This window comes from Rattus norvegicus, chromosome 1 (genome assembly GCF_036323735.1).
Source record: "Rattus norvegicus strain BN/NHsdMcwi chromosome 1, GRCr8, whole genome shotgun sequence".
Classification (NCBI taxonomy): domain Eukaryota; kingdom Metazoa; phylum Chordata; class Mammalia; order Rodentia; family Muridae; genus Rattus; species Rattus norvegicus.
Window position 1 is genome coordinate 270,190,017 of NC_086019.1, and position 18,583 is coordinate 270,208,599.

Here is an 18,583-nt window from a genome sequence, read left to right on the forward strand (position 1 = left end):
CTCCTGCCTCCCCTACTGCATTTTGAATAAATATTGTCTTACTCCCTTATGTGTTCAGGAGAAGGGACTGATGTTTTGATATTGGTTGTTACATCACATTTTTCAAGGGATCTACGGGAATACAATTGTTGTAGCAAATTAAATTCCACCACTGTTTAAAAAACTATGATGGGCTGGAGAGATGGCTCAGTGGTTAAGAGCACCGACTGCTCTTCCTGAGGTCCTGAGTTCAAATCCCAGCAACCACATGGTGGCTCACGACCATCTGTAATGAGATCTGATGCCCTCTTCTGGTGTGTCTGAAGGCAGCTACAGTGTACTCATATACAATAAAATAAAATCTTTAAAAAAATAAATTTAAATAAAAAAATAAAAAACTATGATAAGTGCCTGAAAGGTAGGGACTGAGTGATATTATTAGTCACTGGGCACTGTCAGCATAGGGACCCTGCAGTCCTCACAGACCCTCAGGCACCCACAGGGTCTGTTGACGTTACATGGATTTCTGGGTAAAGATTATCTTGGTACTCCAAGAGGTTTTTACAAATGAATGTTCTCCATGGCTCTAGTCCCTCTGTTTCTGGGATTTGTTTTTTATTTTTTTAATTGAAGTAAGAAGTTAGAAGATTCCCGCTAAGGGCTGAAAACAAAGAGCCTCCGTGATTGTCTTTATTTAAAAGAAAATGTGTTGGAGTTGGGTGGGCAACCCTGGAGTTCCACATTCCTTTCTTCTAGGGCAGCACTAAGACCTAAGGCAGTGGTTCTCAACCTTCCTATCGCTTTTACCCTTAATACTGTTCTTCGTGTAGTGACCCCAGCCAAACTTACTTTCATTGCTACCTCAAAACTAATTTTGCCACTGTTACGAATTGTAAGATAAGCACTGCGTTTTCTGATGGTATTAGGCAACCCCTGTGAAAGGGCCACTTAACCCCTGCCCCAAAGGGGGTTGAGAATAACAGGTTGAGAACCACTGGCCTGAGGTATCTCTCCTTGTCCTGACCTCCTACTCTGGATTGTCTGTGAATTTGATCCTGTCTGGTGGTTTCTGACAAGCTGTGGTTTCCAGCACATGGCCACTGGTATCTTGAGGTGAGAGTTCTTGTCCTTATTTAGAATTACTAGCATATCAAAAGAAACCCATGTAAATGATCTAAATCAGCAAAGGCAGTTTATAATTAAAAAAGGATATGTAAAATACCCACCTCATTTGGTGAGAATGCCCAGGATTAGGATACATGAACCACCCACAAGGACACCTGCCATTAAGTAAACGAAGCTGGCTGGTACAGAACTGGAGCCTCCATCCAGATGCCAGTATTATCACTCCTGGGATGTAACAACGTGTTACATACCCCCATCTAAGCTGCTCTTTTACCCAGCGTTTACTGGGAAATCCAGCATCTTCTGCCTGTTCTCTCTAGTAAGACAGAGGTTCCCCTTTATGAGTAAGATCCTGTCTCTGAGGAAAGGAGATATTGGGGATAAGGTGAAGCGGCCCAATTGCACTGGCAGCTGTGTTTTCTGCGTGAGCTGCTTTCCAGGCTTTGATACAGCTGGACTTAGATATGCCAGCTCCCTGGGACTCCATCTATAGGAGGAATGTTTGCTCTAGTCTATCTCCACCTTACAGCTTTCTTCCCAGTGGTAGAGCTGATGCTCTGGGCTTTGTGACTTATTTCCAGGACCTGCTCTGACCACAGGCTATCCTGTGACGTCCAGTCTTCCCAGGGAAGCCTCTTCCTCCAGGGAGTCTCTGACCATACTAGCCAGTATCCTCTGCCCCCTGAACCACTTGTGTAAAGGACAAGCACCAGAATTGGCCTTTACTAACCTCCTAGCCAATGGCAAACCCCAACATTTATGTTAAATTACTTGGAGGAGAAAAATGAGCCCATAATGGTCTTGACTTAGAGAAACCAGACTACCTCAGTCCAGAGATAGGAGGCAGATAACTTTTGATACCTAGGCCTACTGCCTGCAATGGCCATGTTCAGATGCCTGTTGTTTTCATCCTGCAGAGATCTAAAACCAGAAAACATCTTGCTGGATGATTATGGTAAGTCGGGGACTGGAAAACGTGGGGTTGGGGGGTCTTTTCTGTTTCAATATCTGAGACTAGTGTTACAAGATACTCAGAGCCAGGGATTGCGGAGGCTCTTAGGAGTGGAGGGGTGGGGCCAGGACCATGGGAAGGTCCATGGGACAGAGGACCTCACTCCTGTACCTTACTCTTCGGCCTGAGGGAGGCTCCTACTTCATGAAGCAGAGTAGCTCAGTTTACTGTGACATCAGAGCCAGTGTCATCACTGAGCACCCATGCTATTTGACTTGCTCCTTGTTCAGTTTGTGAGGTAGAGTCCTCAGGACTATCCTGACCACTATGGAGAGGATACATGTGTACATGCATACATACATAGATACATAGATACATACATACATACACACACACACACACATGCATACGTACATGGTGAGGGTACTTCATGATGGCCCAATGAAAACAGCTGTTGACACTAACCAGCTGTAAATATGTCATTATTTGTGCACTATCATTATTACTTGCTCTTGGGTGCTAGCATGTGGGAAGCAGCTCCTCACACATTCAGTCTCTCATGCCTACAGAGTACTTTTCCCGTGTACCTGACTAGCTCTTCCCATCTCCACAGGAGAGGTGGCATCCAAGTGTCTATCTTGTGTATAATAGGCCTGAGGGCTCAGAGGAACTAGCTTGACCTTGACAGTAACACCTAGTCTTCTGCATATTCTTGGGACACACAGCATGTTCACCCACAATTGGTGACCTGGAGAGAGCTATGTGAGGAGGACTGGGGAGCACAGGGTCCTCTGAGAGGTCCAGGCTACATGTGTTCTATTATCTACTCACACTGAAGCCCCACAAGGGGCAGTCCACTGCTGGTACTCACAGGCCATCTGAGCCACTCAGGCCCGACAGGCATTTATGGACAAAGGCATGTTTTCCATCATGAATATGAAATGTAGCCATAACCCTGCCTAGAAGGTGTGACAGAGATAGAAATAGAACTCTCAGTGTGATGCTGCCTGGGTCTTGGGAGTAGACTCTGAACTCAGATTCCAGGCCAGGCACCACCCTTCTCATTTCTCCATCTCTTTGAAGGGGAACAAACAAACCACCTCCAAAGACCAATCAGGAAGGCAGGGAGTGGCTTCCCAAATTGCTTTACAATTTTTTCCCCTTAAGCAAATTGTTGCAAAATGTCAAGAACCTCATATTTTTCCTGTGAAGCAACCACTGAATCAGCCAGGACATTTTAAACTCTGTGACCTCAGCCTTTCCGGAAGCTCATTGGGGCATTAAATGTGTCAGGTCGGCCAGTGGCCAGCCTTGTCTAAGCGTCTTTCTGAATCTTTATTAATATTCCCCTCATCGTGTGCAGTTTCTACACATCTTACTTATACTCGTTAAACAGTTACCCTGAGAGAACAGACCGATGTCACATCTTCATTGGACAGAAGCCTAGAAAGTCTGTGGCCCTGACCAGGGTGTCCACATGACCTCAGGAACCCATTTAACCCTGCTGTCCCCAACAGGCCACATCAGGATCTCAGACCTAGGACTGGCTGTGAAGATCCCTGAGGGGGACCTTATCCGTGGCCGGGTAGGCACTGTTGGCTACATGGGTGAGTAATACCTTGTGCCTATCACACACTGAGCCTCCCCAAGGGCATCCGTTCCCAAATCCCCCAGTTTTTGTTTTGCTGGTCAGATTTGCTATGCTGGTCTTCCACAGAAATACCTGGTAGGGTGGTACACTAGGACTAAAGGTATGACCTAAACTGAGTTCTCGGTAGTCCCTAACCACAGGCCAACCTAGGTCTCAAAAACAAGCCATCCTAGGAGTTTGGTGACCAGAGCCTAACACCAGCATTTCTAGGGGAGCCCTTATTGAAGTAGGATCTACTTGGATGAAGTGTCCAATAGAGATACTTTTTGAAGAGACTCCTGAGAAGACCCTAGCGGGTGTCAGAGTCCCCTGAAAGTTCTAGACCCAGCCCCAATTGCCCTCTGCCCAGGCCTGCACCCGCAGATGATATACAGCATTCAGTATATTATCTCTGGTTCTTGAGGTCCCAGACAACAAAACACTTGGCAAACTGGGATATGTTTGTGTGTGACGGTGAGAATTCTGGTAGATCTGAGAGCTATATAGAGAGTAGATGGATAGGTGTTGGGTTCATAGCACAAAGGTTCTTGTACCCACAAATCTGCAGAGAAACCAGGAATGTTAGACAAATGGGATCGTCTTTCCAGTGGGAAAGATGAAAAACCTGTTCTTCCATCCAGAAAGCTGAGAATTGGAAGTGGTTAAGAGCCTGGTGTTATCTGCTGAGCCAGGCCATATCAAGTTCCTACAACCAGGACTGGAGGTAGCTAGAAATCTAAATGACTCCTATAGCCAGAAGCTCCCCAAAAGCTCCCATAGCCAGGATCAGAGGGGGCTAATAAGCCCAAATGACCTCTATGTTATCTCTTTGACTGAGACCAGGCCAGACCCTTAGGCCCTTACGCTAGAACAGGTAGCCTATCTCTAGAACCTGTTTCCTTGGAAGGAATTACACTACCATAACTTGAATTTCAATGTAATTGTGCTTTCTTGTGCACTGATTGTATTCCACCAGGAAACTTTTTTTTTTTCAAAATAAATACATCGGGAATAAATCTGATCCAGGTTGATGAAGTCCATCTATACAAGGTTTTCATTCTTATCTGAAAACATGGTTCACTTCCCTTATGACACCTGTAAGGAGCTTCTCAGATGGGGGATGGATAAATGGATGGTGGATATATGCATCGTGGAAGGACAGATGGGCAGACGTATAAATACAGATACACCTACCCATGTACCCATGTGGAAACATGCTTACACATTTGCATTGCTCTCCTTTTGGACACAGTGCTAAATGATTGGTCTATATATGGACTCTGATTTTCATTCTGGATGGCCTCAAGATGTAGTGGTCTCTTTTGTATATCTATGGTTAACCTATGAATCATTTTGTCAAAGTGGTAGTGAAGATACAATAAGAGATTTTGTTTTATGTGTTTGGACGTTGTGCTTGCATGTGTGTCTGTATACCCTGTGTGTATTTAGTGCCCACACTGGCCAGAAGAGAGTGTTGGGTCCCCTGAAACTGGAGTCACCTGCCACATGGGAGCTGGGAATCAAACCCAGGTCCTGTACAATAGCAGTCAGTTTATGCTGCTAACCACTGAGCCTTCTCTTACACCTCGCCCCCCAAAAGATGACCCAACATTCAAGTAGATTGAATTTAATCTTTAGATGGGCACTCTTCTTCATTGAAATTAATATGTTTGCAATGTGTCATGCCTGTCACTGGGGACAAAGCAGTGAAAACTATATTGTGTGTTCTGTCTGAGGAGACATTTCCATCCACCATAATCAGAGTTCTGAAGCTACTGCCAGAATTGGGCACAGTGAAGCACATTAGGGAAGGCTTTCTCTGGACAAACTGGTGTTTACACACCTGCTGGGTTGCAGTTGGAGGTTGGAAGGAAGCAGCCTCAGCTTAAAACTCCAGTATTTCTGTGAGAGTGCTACGCCCTGGGGCACTGCTGAGATGAAGAGCAGCATTGGACTGTGTGCTTAGGCTGCATTCTGCTGCCAGTCGTCCATTACTCTCTCCCCTCCTTCTGTCTCAGCCCCAGAAGTTCTGAACAACCAGCGATATGGCCTGAGCCCTGACTACTGGGGCCTGGGCTGCCTCATCTATGAGATGATCGAGGGCCAGTCACCATTCCGAGGCCGCAAGGAGAAGGTGAAGCGGGAAGAGGTGGATCGCCGGGTGCTGGAGACTGAGGAAGTGTATTCCCCCAAGTTCTCTGAAGAGGCCAAGTCCATCTGCAACATGGTAAGCTCCTGGTAAGCCAGATGCTGCCCAGAGGCTGCTGCCCAGCGGTGGCTCCACCTCTGCTTAGAACAGCTGACATATCGGACAGGATACCCCGTGAATCAAGGAATGGGGGTTTAGGTGAGCACCCATGAAGGTATGTAGCCTTGTTGAAAGTCAGCAAAGAATAAAGATAATGGCCAAAGTTGGTTCCCAAGCAAGTTCCTGCCCTGGAACTTGGCCTCCTGTCCCCTCAGCAGAAAGGTGGTCTCAGCTCAAGGTGGTATAACAGCATCTACGGATGGGCAGGACCTTCAAGTGAAGAGGTTAGAATGACTTGGGTGTGTTGGGTCCAGTTGTGGATACTGGACAGCTAGAGAGAGGAAGTAGTGGTGGGGGCTATAAGATCTCCCCCTCAGCCAAGGTGAACTCTGGTCCTTAGGCCCTTCCTTGGATTTGGTATGAAGTCAGCTACTTCCTGCTCCTGCCTGGCTCTCAGTCTCCTAAGACTCACCACAGGAAGATGCCCTCTGGTGCCAACCATATGGGAACAGAAAGGACCTGACTGCCTAGATCCACATACTTACAAGCTTATGTGGCAAAGTACCTTCCTCTAGAGCCACACTGTATGTACCCTGAGCAGCAGAGAAGCCTAGCCTGAAAGGGGCCTCTTTCCTGAGTCCTCAAGTAGCCCTGGGGAAAGTTCAAGTGCACACACACCAGTAGCCCAGGATGGAGCTTAGAAGAGATCAGGACTGGAAACTTGAAGGGAAGTAACTAAGCTTCTATATTCAGAGGACCAGGGAACCCTGGGGGCTTAGCTACCCCACTCCCAGGTAATCCCTTTTCTGCAACCGCCCTTGCCTTGGCTACTTCTGTGTCATAAAGCTATGGTAAGGATTTGGGGCTAGATCTGTCCTCTGATCATATCTACAGGAAGTGTCCCTTTGCCACTGACGTGTAAAAGACATGATGAAGAAACGCATGTAACATATAGACCCCAACCCCATAACCTGCTAACAAGTCTCAAAGAAGCACTGCAGCAAACTGTCAGAGCAGTGCAGTCAGGATAAGGTAGTGAAGGAATAGGCAGCAGAGGTTAGGGATGGGGAGAAATGGCGGCCAGTAATACTTGTTATGTCACGGTCAGCTATCTATGTGGTATAACAAGTCTTAGGTCAGGGTTAGGAGTTCCAGGAAGCCAATCTCAAGAAACATCAACAGGGACATGAACATACTGAGAGAATGAGGCAAGCATGACCTCTACTTCTAACCACTACCCCTATCACCAACACTCCATTTCCCCATAAACCTCCATTTCAACCCTAGGTTTTGTAAGCTGGAGCGCTTGCTGTAAGGAGGACCAAAGCTGTCCCTCTCCTGCCCCCTTGTGGCCACTGGGGGAAAGGTGTTGGCTGAAAAGTGCCAAATGATCTTTGCTACATGGAAGTGCCACCAGAAACCTCAAGCCTTACTCTTGGGGTCTTGGATTCTGGTCTGGACTTTATCCTCTTATAATCCAACAGAATCTCAGTCTGGCTACTCTGCTCTTATTCCTTTATTTATTCAGGCTACTGCAATGCCTGACCTGTAGACCATAGAGGCAGCACAAACAGCAGGGAAGGTGTTCTCCATTCTGTCTTGTCCGACATGCCCCTTGAGATAGAGAAGTCCACACATCCAACTTCCCTGTCCCTTGGGTCAAATCCTGAAACTGAGTCCCGTCCGTGTACCTTCCCCACACTCCCTTGAGTTCTTTACCATTTGAATCTCCTAGTCATTCCAGATCATACTCTGGAGGGAGTAATTCCCTCCACATACAGGGAACCTACTCTGCCTTCTCCCACCTCACTCACACCTTCTCTCTTGCTAATGTACACCTGATATCATCCTTGACACTATACAGGTGGATGGTTTGTTCTACCTGGGTGGCATAATTTAGATATAGACAAATGTTAACTTAACAACCAAGCTTTCAAATGAAGAGATTTCATACTAAAAACCTGATTTTCTAGCACTTCTTTTGGAAAGCAGAAGTCTTGTTTAGCTGCCATTCCTTCCTGGTAGAAGCTGAGAAGCAACCCAACCCCGGCTCTCATCCGTTTTTCAATCTTCTTATCCTAGATGATGTCCAATCTGCCAGCACTGTGGGCTCTAGGGGCTGCATTGACAGGCTCAGCCACTGCACAGCCTTGCTTCTTTGGTGTGTCTTGGAATGGATAGAGCATAGCCCAGTTACTTACATCTAGAATAGAGAAACTTGGAGCCAGAGAGGTGGCTCAGCAGGTGAAGCATTTTTTTTTTTTTGATGCAAGCCTGGTGACCTGATTTTAAGGCTGGAACCCCTTTGACAGGTAGAGGGACAAAACTGTCTCCACAAAGCTGTTCTCTGATCCCCATACACACGCTGTGGCACATACATCCACACACAATAAGAAGTAAACATTATAAAACAAAATAAAATAGAAAAGAAGCCCAGATGTAGACACTAACCTGATAGGGTATAGAAGGCAACTGAAAGCATGACAAAGGTATGATCTGGTGCTTTCTCTGCTGATACGTCAGTTCTTCTGACTGCGGAGATATCTCCCCCCCCCCCCCCGAGCTGCAGACTCCAGGGGAGGCTAGAGCTACAGTCACAGATGCCCCTTTGTCCTTCTGGCCTCTGGGCACATGGAAAGGCCCATCGTATGGCCTCACAGGACTCTCTTGTCACAGCTGCTCACCAAAGACTCGAAGCAGAGGCTGGGCTGCCAGGAGGAGGGGGCTGCCGAGGTCAAGAGGCACCCCTTCTTCAGGAACATGAACTTTAAACGCCTGGAGGCTGGGATGTTGGACCCTCCCTTCGTTCCAGATGTAAGTAGCCACTGTTGCTCCCAGGAGCTCTAAAGTCATTTCTGCAAGCCATGCTTCCTATTGTATCCTGAGTGTGCCTTACACAGCACTTCAAATCGGCTAACCCATCTGCCCTCCTAGAGTACCAAAGATCGCTCACTGCCCCTTCCTACACTCTGGCTACTTTGTGGCCATGTTACAGATCTCGATGTCAGAATGTACAGATGGCATGTGAACCCTGGAGCCCCCTTACTGGTTGTTCAGGTGCCTAGACAACCTTCAGGTCCTAGAAAATCCAATGAAATCCAAGACACCTCCTGTTTCTGAATCTGCCAGATATATTGAAGGTTGAAATGAGACCAAAATGGAAAATGAGTATTGAGGACCATCCCAGTTTAACTGAACATCCACTGTCCGGTTCAATTAAGATTCTCCTGGAAGATACTGTACTAGGTCTGCATAGCATCAGGTTCACATTCACAAAGGAGCCCCACCCAGCAAGGACTTTTTGTGGTTGTAAACTTTCAAAGTCCCAGTAGATTAAGGTTCCTTGTTGGGGCCTTGGGGATGGAGCCAAGAACTATGGATGCTATAGAAACGTTGGGGATGGGAACTTAGCTTGTGTTAGCTCATGAAAGTTGACGGATGTGGTAGGAATATCTTCCCAGCCCTCTTCTCAGTCACCTCAGGACAAGAGCCTGCAGTAGACCAGGATGGGGATGTTGACACCTTAGCAGCTGGTGAATAATACAAATCAGAGCTTTCTCAGACCCCTCTCCCAAAACCAGCTGTTAACCATTTGTTTGCACAGCAGTGAGGAAGTAAGGAACAATCTTTGCATCTTTGGTATTCTCTTGTAAGTGAAGGTTCCCTGATCATCCAGGGAGGAGGGCAGTAGCAGATGCGAGGAGCCAGGACTAGCTACTGGATGCTGAACAGTGTCCATGGTCACCCACTGGAGACCTCTGTAGCCAGATGTGGCATCCACATCATAGGTCCAACCAGCACCATACTAACCAGGTGTGGCGGAATCACACTTGTGATCCCAGCACTGAGGAAGTGGAAGCAGAAGGATCAGAAATTCAAAATCATCCTTAGCTGTACAGCCTGTTTGAAAGGTCAGCCTGGACTACATGAGACCCTATCTCAAAAATGGGTAGAGCAGCTGAGATGTCTTGTTAATAACACGCTTGTTTGCCTTGCTAGTACGAGGACTTGAGTTCAATCCTCAACACCCACATGAGGCTCTCTGGGGCTTACTGGCCAGCCAGTCGTGCAGAATTGGGAACTCCAAACCAAGAGGCCCTGTCTCAAAGGAAGGGTATGGTGTTCCTAAGAATGGCACCCGAAATTGCCCCACCCCAAGAAATACTAATCTTATACTTAGGTCCCAAATGGTCTTGGACCAAGCTTTGTCCAGAATTTTTCAAATTTTGTTGTTTGGTAGGTATTTTTAAGTTTGTTGAGAGCTGTGGTAGAGCCACTAACATCCCTAGACAATGTCTAGAGTAACAGCAAGGACACAACAGTTGTAGGCTGGGGCTTCGCAACCTCCTCCTGTCCTTGGATTACCTATTGCTATGGTGATGGGGTGAGATCACTCATGACATAGGATATATTTCAAAGCCTCTCCACATGCTCCAAGCTTTGTGCCAGGCTCCAAGGGATACTGGATTATTTCTTCCATGGAAATCTCAGTCTGAAGAAGTGAAATGTCAGCAAACACCCCTTAAATAAAATCGGGACTAGGAGTCACAGGAAAAGAATGGGAGGAGAGGGGAGGGGAGGTAGTGGGGGCAACAGAGCTGAAAAAGTGTTCCCCAGGATATGGAGTGTTGCATGGGAGGGAGCATCTCTGATAATCAATGCAGCTAGCCATCTGGGACTGTCCTTGTTTTATTGCCAGAAGTCTGAGGTACTGAACAAACAGGCATAGTTGTTCACCCTGGGTGTGACAGCACCCCCCCCCCACAACTAGGTTTCAGGGCTCCTCAGTGTACTGTATAGAAGTCAATATTCCCTTTCCCTGACCCATAGTAAATGGTCCACATGGCACATGGCCCTTGCTCTGGACAGCCAAAGCCCTTAACATATCATTGGAGTAGGTGGTGAAGGAAAATTGTGGGCCCCAGAAGAAGATGATGACCACCCCCATCTTGTCTATCCTCTGCCCACAACCACCCATTCATAGTTCTCCTGACCTTCAGGTAGTAGCCACATTCATAATTCATAGGCACTATTACTGGCTTAATCTTTTTCACTTCACTTGACTTTTTTCAAAGCCAAAATAAATGTATCTAAAAAGAAAACCAGGAATATAATAGCCTGGTAGGCTTTGGCTTGTTGAGATAAATTTTTATCAATACAAACATTTTTATCAATAAAAAAAATTTATCTGTATATCTCAGAGAGGGCAATCACAACTCCCAAGTTCCTGAATGCATACCAGGGCCAGCTACATGAGCTTAGCATGTGTAGTGATCCTGGCCCTAGTTGACTCAATTTATTTATTTTTAATTTTGTATTCACTTATATCCTAATCACAGCCCCCTCCCTCTTCTCTTCCCAGTCCCACCCTTACAAATCGCTCCCCAGATAAAGGGAGCTCCCCCTGGGCAACCGCCCTTCTCTGGGGTATTTAGTTCCAGCAGGCACATCCTGTCCCACCAGGGCAGAGCCACATTGTCACAGCAGCTCATACTCAGCACAGCAGCAACATTCGAGCAGCACTATGGCCCAGGTGTTCCATTATTGCGATTTCCAGGAAGAAAACTAAGGCTCTGAAGACACAGATGGCTTTTCCCAAGGCCCCTAAATTTCACAGTGGAGACTACCTGCTTCAGAGTCTGTATTGAACACATGGCTTACTGCCCTGCATTTGAAGGAATTGGAACATACTCTGGCTGTCTTCTCTCTCTGGCATGTTTTGAAGCAGAGTCCCTCTTGTGCTTTTGCTCTGATGCTAGGTCCAAAGCATCCATTCTCTCTGTAGAAGAATGAACCACAGATTCCCAAAATGTAATAAGTACAACCCCTCTTCTAAAAGAGGAGGTATTCGAAATAGTGCTTCCTTCCTGATGCTCTGAGCTTCTCGGTGGCCAAGACAGCTGATGATTGAGGTGCCCAGAGATTTCACACTCTCTGGAATCACAGAGAGTGTGAATTTAGACACAGAGGTAACCTCTCATCTACTTGGACTTACCTAGAAGGAGACCACAGGTCTGTGATCTATGTGTATAAGCTGTAGTAAGAAGGAACTCTGGACTGGGCAGCTGGGTACCTCTAGCTCTCATTTCACTAGAACCTGGTCCCCTTGCTGGATCTGAGAGAGGGAAGCTCAGTCTGAGGACCCAAATGAGGAAGCCTAGGAACATGTCCCCACTGTTCTCCATCAAAATCCTAAGGGCCAGGCTTGAGGACCTGACAGCCCCAGAGAGGGCCCATGTGATGGAGCCCTCTGTCTCTTATAGCCCCGGGCTGTATACTGCAAGGATGTGCTGGACATAGAGCAGTTCTCCACTGTGAAAGGTGTCAACTTGGACCATACGGACGATGACTTCTACTCAAAGTTCTCCACAGGCTCTGTGCCAATCCCATGGCAAAACGAGGTAGGCAAGGCATACCACCAGCTTTTCTCCAAGAAGGGTAGATGTTCAGAGAAAATGGAAGTGCAAGTGCATAGAAGGGTCACTGGGTAGGGTAGAGGGGCTGGCTGGGGTGGGTGTGGAAGCTAACAGCGTAGCTGAGAGAGAACAGGTGCTGAAAACAGCAAGGTTTCTTCCCAGAAGGTCTACTGGAAATGGAAGGGAAAATGGAGTATTTTCTGGAGGCACAAATATTAAATTGAGGAAGTCAACTGATCTGAATGCTATAGGGATGATAGTCAAGTAAGCTGTAGAATTTGGTTTGGAGGGGGAAGAGTGTACCTCTGGTAGATTCTCTTCTTAGGGTAGAATTCTCTAGTAAGTTACAGAGGAGCCAGCAGTGCGGGAGAGAATGTATCCCAGAGGGAGGCGCTACAGGGGGAGCACGGTATTTCTGTTTTGCTTTTCCAGATGATAGAAACAGAATGTTTCAAGGAGCTGAATGTGTTCGGACCCAACGGTACCCTCTCACCAGACCTGAACAGAAGTCAGCCTCCAGAACCACCAAAGAAAGGGCTGTTCCACAGACTCTTCAGGCGTCAGGTGAGAGAGCCAGCCTGGCCTTAGCGTGGGGGCTTCAGCCCCCTTCCATACCCCAGAGCTTCAGAATGCTTCCTGCCTGGGTGGCTTGGTAGCTTGGAATTGTTAGTTTGTCCAAAGCCCCAATACCCTTGTTGGTGATGGGACCCCTGCAGACGGAAGGGACCGGGACCCACATCAATACTGCTGGCACAGGGAAGTTGGTTCTTGTCACAGGGCTGTATTGTATACTGAAGGATGCTGAACATTACCAACCTCTGCCCACTAGACACAGGTAAACCCAGCTCCTCTTCTCCAATAGTCACCACTAAGTGCCCCTTGCATAGCAAAACCACCTCAGACTAGGAACACTGTCCTGTTGTTCAACCCTGGTACTTGCTAGCAGCCTAAGGAATTTTCCCATTGGAATAGACTTTTTTCCCTCAAAGCTTATGCCTAAAGGAAGGATTGATATGGACCAAACGGAAGAACAACTCTGGGGAAGATAACCCAGGAGCCCCACTCCACAGCTACAAAGGTGCAGTTGCACCCCTTTTGTCCTGGCCATTCAAGATGCTGGAGCCCCGTGATTCTCATCTTAGAGCTAGGGAGCCCCTCTCTACTTGTCTTCTACACAAGGGTGTGCCTGTGGTCCCTTGACCTGAAATCTTAGGTCTCTACCTCAGGTAACAGGGATGAAGGTAGTTATTTACAGAGATGCACTATATGAGACACTTGTATCCAGCTTCCATCCAACAACTCATTCATCCTACCACTGTGTGTTAGTCACCTCCTGTGTACCAGGAGAGCAGCGGACTCACTACCTTTGGGTGTCCTTGTGAGGTATGAACATGCCTATGGGCTCCGTTGACCTGTTTCAGTTACATAAACTGAGGCTGAGAGAAGTCAAAGAACTTAACCCTAAGTCACATAGGATATTTGTTATCTGGGAAATGGCAGGAAGCATCTTCAGGCTTATGGTAAGTTCAGTCTTAGCTCTGCCCCCTGCCAAGTTTGTGTGTTTTCAATAAGAAGTTCATGTAAGTTTCACATCCTACTCTGTAATATAGTCATGGTTTTATAATACAATGAAATGTTTAAACGTTTCCATCAAGTAAAACTACAAGTTCTAGAAAGAAATTATTCTTTCCCTCTGCTTATAGATCATGGATCTTCCCAGGTACCAGATAAAATCCTCTGTTCAAGGAGCAGCCAGTAGACTTGGGTCTGCTGGGGAGAATGCACAAAAGCAAAGAGAGGCAGGCTGGAACATTCTGGCTTCTACTTCCCCTGCTTCCATAGCTACCACTAATGAGTCATCCATAGACTTTGAGTTTACCAAGAACTGACTCTCTCCTTTCTTCTCCTCAGCATCAAAACAATTCCAAGAGTTCACCTACTCCTAAGACCAGTTGTAACCACCGCATAAATTCAAACCACATCAATTCAAACTCCACTGGAAGCAGCTAGTTTCAGCTCTGGCCTTGAAGTCAAAAGTGGAACCAGCTCAGAGCCTTCTACTTGGAAGCAGAACTTGTAACCAGGGGAGCTCCCACTGTGGCTCAGTGGCCAGGAAAGCTCCACTGGGAACCAGGATAGGATACTGTTCCCCCAATAACAAACCTCCAAGTTTCTCAAAGAAATTTCCACTCAGGTCTGTTTTCCAAGGTGGCCCCAAGCTGGGGTGGACTAGAATTTTCCTTGTTGAACATTGCAATAGAAACACAATGGGATATGACAGCTTGCACGGATTTTAATAGCATCCCAACTAGAACTGAATTTTGTCTTTATTATTTTTAAAGGAAAGTTTTGTAAATTTCTCTATTGTCTCTGTTTACATTTTGTATATTTGTATTTAAATGAAAGTCAGACTTCGAGGGTGTATATTTTCTGTGCAGCCACTGTTAAGCCATGTGTTTTAAGACATTTTAGATGGGGGGGGGTACAAAAATGTGACTCTAGATTTCCAGAGCCTCAAAAGAGAAAATGTTTTTATTAAATATAGAAACTATTTCACCTTTTACCTTTAAAGACCTGATTACATCTACCTACATCCACCTCTCTAGCTGTTTTCCCCTCCTTGTAGCTAATCACTCTCCTGTTGACTTGTAACAAGCTAAATGAAATGACAGAATGCACTTGGGCCATCTCCCAACCCAAACATTCTTTATGAGCTATGACATCATTGGTAAGATGGGCAAGCTTTTGACATTGCAGCTTCATTGGCCTCGTTCTATAGGGCATCCACATGGAGGGTAAGGAATCCTAAATCATTGGAATAGAGATCTTGGCTGCTAAAACCAGTGGTTTTCTGTTGTGTTTGGGGACTTCTGTTATATATTCTTTGTAGGAGTTTGTACTGATGAAAATGACTAGTCATGGAAACCCAAGTGTTCTCAATTGTGGGACTATGGAAAAGTATGAATTAGGATCCATCCTGAGTGACTACCTCCAGGTTTGTTTAGTCCTTGGCTGGTCAGCAAACTGGTCACCAGACCATGAACCTTCATGCAACCCCACATATTTGTTGGCTTCTGTGAAGGAAGTCATCTCACCAGGAATAGGATGCCTGAGAGCAAACCCAGGCACCAGTTGAATATAAGACAATCTCATTATCACTTCCCCAGGAGATGTGGACCAGAGGCTGGTTCTAATTGGGCACCTCAAAGTCACAGGCAAAAGTCACTCCTGTAAGACTTGCTGAGCTTACCTTTCTATCCCTGGGGAGTTGTCACCTAGCCCCTGAAGTCCTTGGAGGTGACAAGGTACACATTTGATCTCACCTTCCCACCAGGACAGGGTAAGCAGCTAGACTCATTGCTCCCTGGGAAGCTGAAACTCTGAGTATGACTGTCTCAAAACTGGTCTCAGCCACCAATTACTGGGTTGTTTTTTTTTTAACAGGGTGAGAGAGGTGCTACCTGAATCAGCCCCTGTTACAATGCGGACTCCTGGTCTATACCCCAAGCTTACTATGTGATGATCCTCATTTTGTAGTTCAGGCTGGTTTCAAACACAAAATCCTCCTGCTTCAGCCTCTGGAGTTCTAAGATTACAAGTGCATACTATCATGGAAACTATCTTTACTAAGCATCTCAGACCTAGGTGCATATCCCCTTGCCCCCTTGCCCCATACTATAGTGTTGAGAACCGTCCCCCAGGCCATTCCAAATGTGTCTTTTTGAGGGACCTACAACTTTGGGGCTTGGGTCTGTCAGGAGGAAAATCCCGAGCATGCCAGTCTCATATCTTTGATTCCAAGCTCTCCCAGGGCTCACTGCTAGAGAAGAGCCTTTGGGAATGATCACCCTGAAATCATTTAACCATGAGAGAAGAAACAGCCAGGCTCCGTGGTGCAAGATTAACTTCAAGCCAGGCTTCCAGGCTACTTCTGAACTTTTCTTGGGCTGAACATGAAGCAAATGCTAACGACCATATCCAGGCTCTACTGGGGCGCAGGACACTCAGTACCTCCAGATAATCGAGCCCTTGCTGACACTTCTTCCTTGAGGAAAAGAAGAATTATCATCTTCCTGGGATGGTCATCAGCCCCAGCCACACACAACCTCTGCCTCCTCCTTACAGGTTCGTTCCATTTCCCCATCCATGGCCGTTTAACTCTTGCCTAGTAGGTAACTCTTAGGAAGCAGTTTTTCCTTAGGCCTCCAAGTCAAAGCAATGTCCATTTGCAGCAGAGAATCCCCAGTAAGCTAAAAAGTGAATGCAAGTCTGGCTACCAAGAGCCATCATGAGGTCCTGAGAGGCCTGTGGGAGGTAAGGATAGTCATGTGTCAGTCTTTAACTCATGGCCTCATAACAAGAGAACTGGCTCTCCTGCCTGTTTCTATAGCTGCCTTTTGAGAAGGTTTTTTTCTTTTGTTTAATGGAAACAAGCCCTCTGCTCTTTCACCTGTCCAGGAGAAAGTATGTGTAGATAAGTGAACAGATGACACTCTGTTGTGCATTTGAGCTTTTTGCAAAAGAGCCTTTCTTCGAGTGTGGCATTTTTTTTTCCACAAAATTTCCACTGACTTGGACTGAGAAGCTTCTCTGCTTTTGCTGTTTGGGAGATAGGCCTTTTGCTATGATCATTCTGATTTACAATGTCCATTAAAACCTTTAGGAGAGGCCTCAGAATATCATTCCAGAATATCAAGAAGACCTGATCCCTATCTTCCAGGAGGATGGTGTCTGTCCTCTACTTGAGCCTGAACCACAAGGTTCTATGCTCACCCAACTGTCTAGGGGCTGAGTCTGGCTGCAGCTGCAGGGCTGGTCTCTAAAATGTGTTGTCCTCTTAGAGGGGCAGGCAGCAAGAGGCTTGCCACACAGACACAAGACAGGTAGCTACAGTAACAGGCATGCCTCACAGTTGCTGACTCATGATGTTTCTGATGAGTCCACATGCATGGGGGCATGTGCACAGCACATCTTTGCAGTAGAGGAGCAAATAAGATCATAGCTGAGGCCAGCCCCTAAGAAAGCTGAGGTCAGAAAGTTTCCGTGGAACTTGGCCCCGCTGTTGAAGTTCATTCTTTTCTTTTGAACCATGTACTTTCTTGAAAACCTGGCTCTACTTTCTATCAAATTCACGGAGCTACTAACCTCAACATAGGGCAGGCATTGCAGCCTCCTGTAGCCTCGCATTCTAAGCCTTGATAAAGGAAATGGTGGCAGCTTCTTTGGACAACTAGAGTTTACAAGAGATGAAGAGAAAAAAAGACTCAACACTGGACTCTTCTCGTGAGCTATTGTGTGCTTGCTTTTCTCGCTCTACCCTTTCCAAGGGTCTCCAGTTTTCATAACCCAGTACCCTGAGATAAAACCTTATTGCTGCTTAGATTTTGCTATGGAAAAACAGTATAAAGCCTCTTCCTTCAGACTACAATTGGTATGCCTACCCTTGGACCACCTTCTGTACCTATTTATACAACCAGCCACCCAGCTATCGAAATTGACAGGCATGTAGGCTAGATCCTGCATAGGCACATGTGGTGCCTCCTCTGAAAAGTCTCGACTCAGGACAATGATTTAATCTATGACAAACTAGCTCACCCTAGGAGAGAAGTATCCTTTATCCTACAAGAAGATGCTGGGCATTTTTCCAGTTCATTGACACACCATCCTATAGTAGATCACAAGTAAATGTTGTCCATTAGAAGGGCATTGTGGCTACTGGCATTGTTATATTATTATAACTATTTTCCAGGAGATTTTAGCATTAATAAATGAATACGGTTCCATCTTGGAGGTTACTGTCAATGATTACAGCTTTTGTTGTAAACCTGCTCTAAACCTCTCATGTTCCGTTCACTATGTCACAGTGCCGCCTTGTCTAGCCACAACCACTGTTATTTTATAGAGAAATAAATTCCTTAATGATCATGACATTGCAATTCTTTCCTTCTGTGGAGGCACTGACCTCTTTCTGTATGACAGTTGCCTGAAAAATGCCCACACTGTCTGCTGTGACCCTCCATTAACCTTTTCTCAAGCCAGTTCCACCCTGCCCAAATCTGGCCCACATACTGACCATATCTAGAACTGACATCACATGACCCAACTCTGGTAGGCAGAACATAAGGAGGCCAGCAGAACTCTTATAGACCATCTGCTTTTGAACCCAAACGCTGTCGGTTCTTAGCCATGGGAACAAAGTTGACTGTCAGAGCTACACCAAGTGGCTCCTACAG

At 46.3% G+C, this 18,583-nt stretch overlaps 1 protein-coding gene across 9 annotated transcripts in view; it reads left to right on the top strand.

Annotated features, from left to right (window-relative positions):
• The window catches only part of Grk5 (G protein-coupled receptor kinase 5), a 193,981-nt gene extending 175,703 nt beyond the window's left edge, over positions 1-18,278 (top strand). For 7 of the 9 annotated variants that reach the window (XM_039088800.2, XM_039088827.2, XM_039088810.2 and 4 more), the window contains 7 exons: positions 2,022-2,059; positions 3,574-3,663; positions 5,705-5,913; positions 8,611-8,748; positions 12,198-12,335; positions 12,783-12,914; positions 14,262-18,278. In XM_039088800.2, coding sequence (XP_038944728.1) covers positions 2,022-2,059; positions 3,574-3,663; positions 5,705-5,913; positions 8,611-8,748; positions 12,198-12,335; positions 12,783-12,914; positions 14,262-14,360 — 844 coding nt within the window. In that variant the 3' untranslated portion in view covers positions 14,361-18,278. The remainder of the gene's footprint in view (positions 1-2,021; positions 2,060-3,573; positions 3,664-5,704; positions 5,914-8,610; positions 8,749-12,197; positions 12,336-12,782; positions 12,915-14,261) is intronic. The other 2 variants (NM_030829.2, XM_039088820.2) reach the window with 2 other exon arrangements.
• The last annotated feature ends 305 nt before the right edge of the window (positions 18,279-18,583 follow it).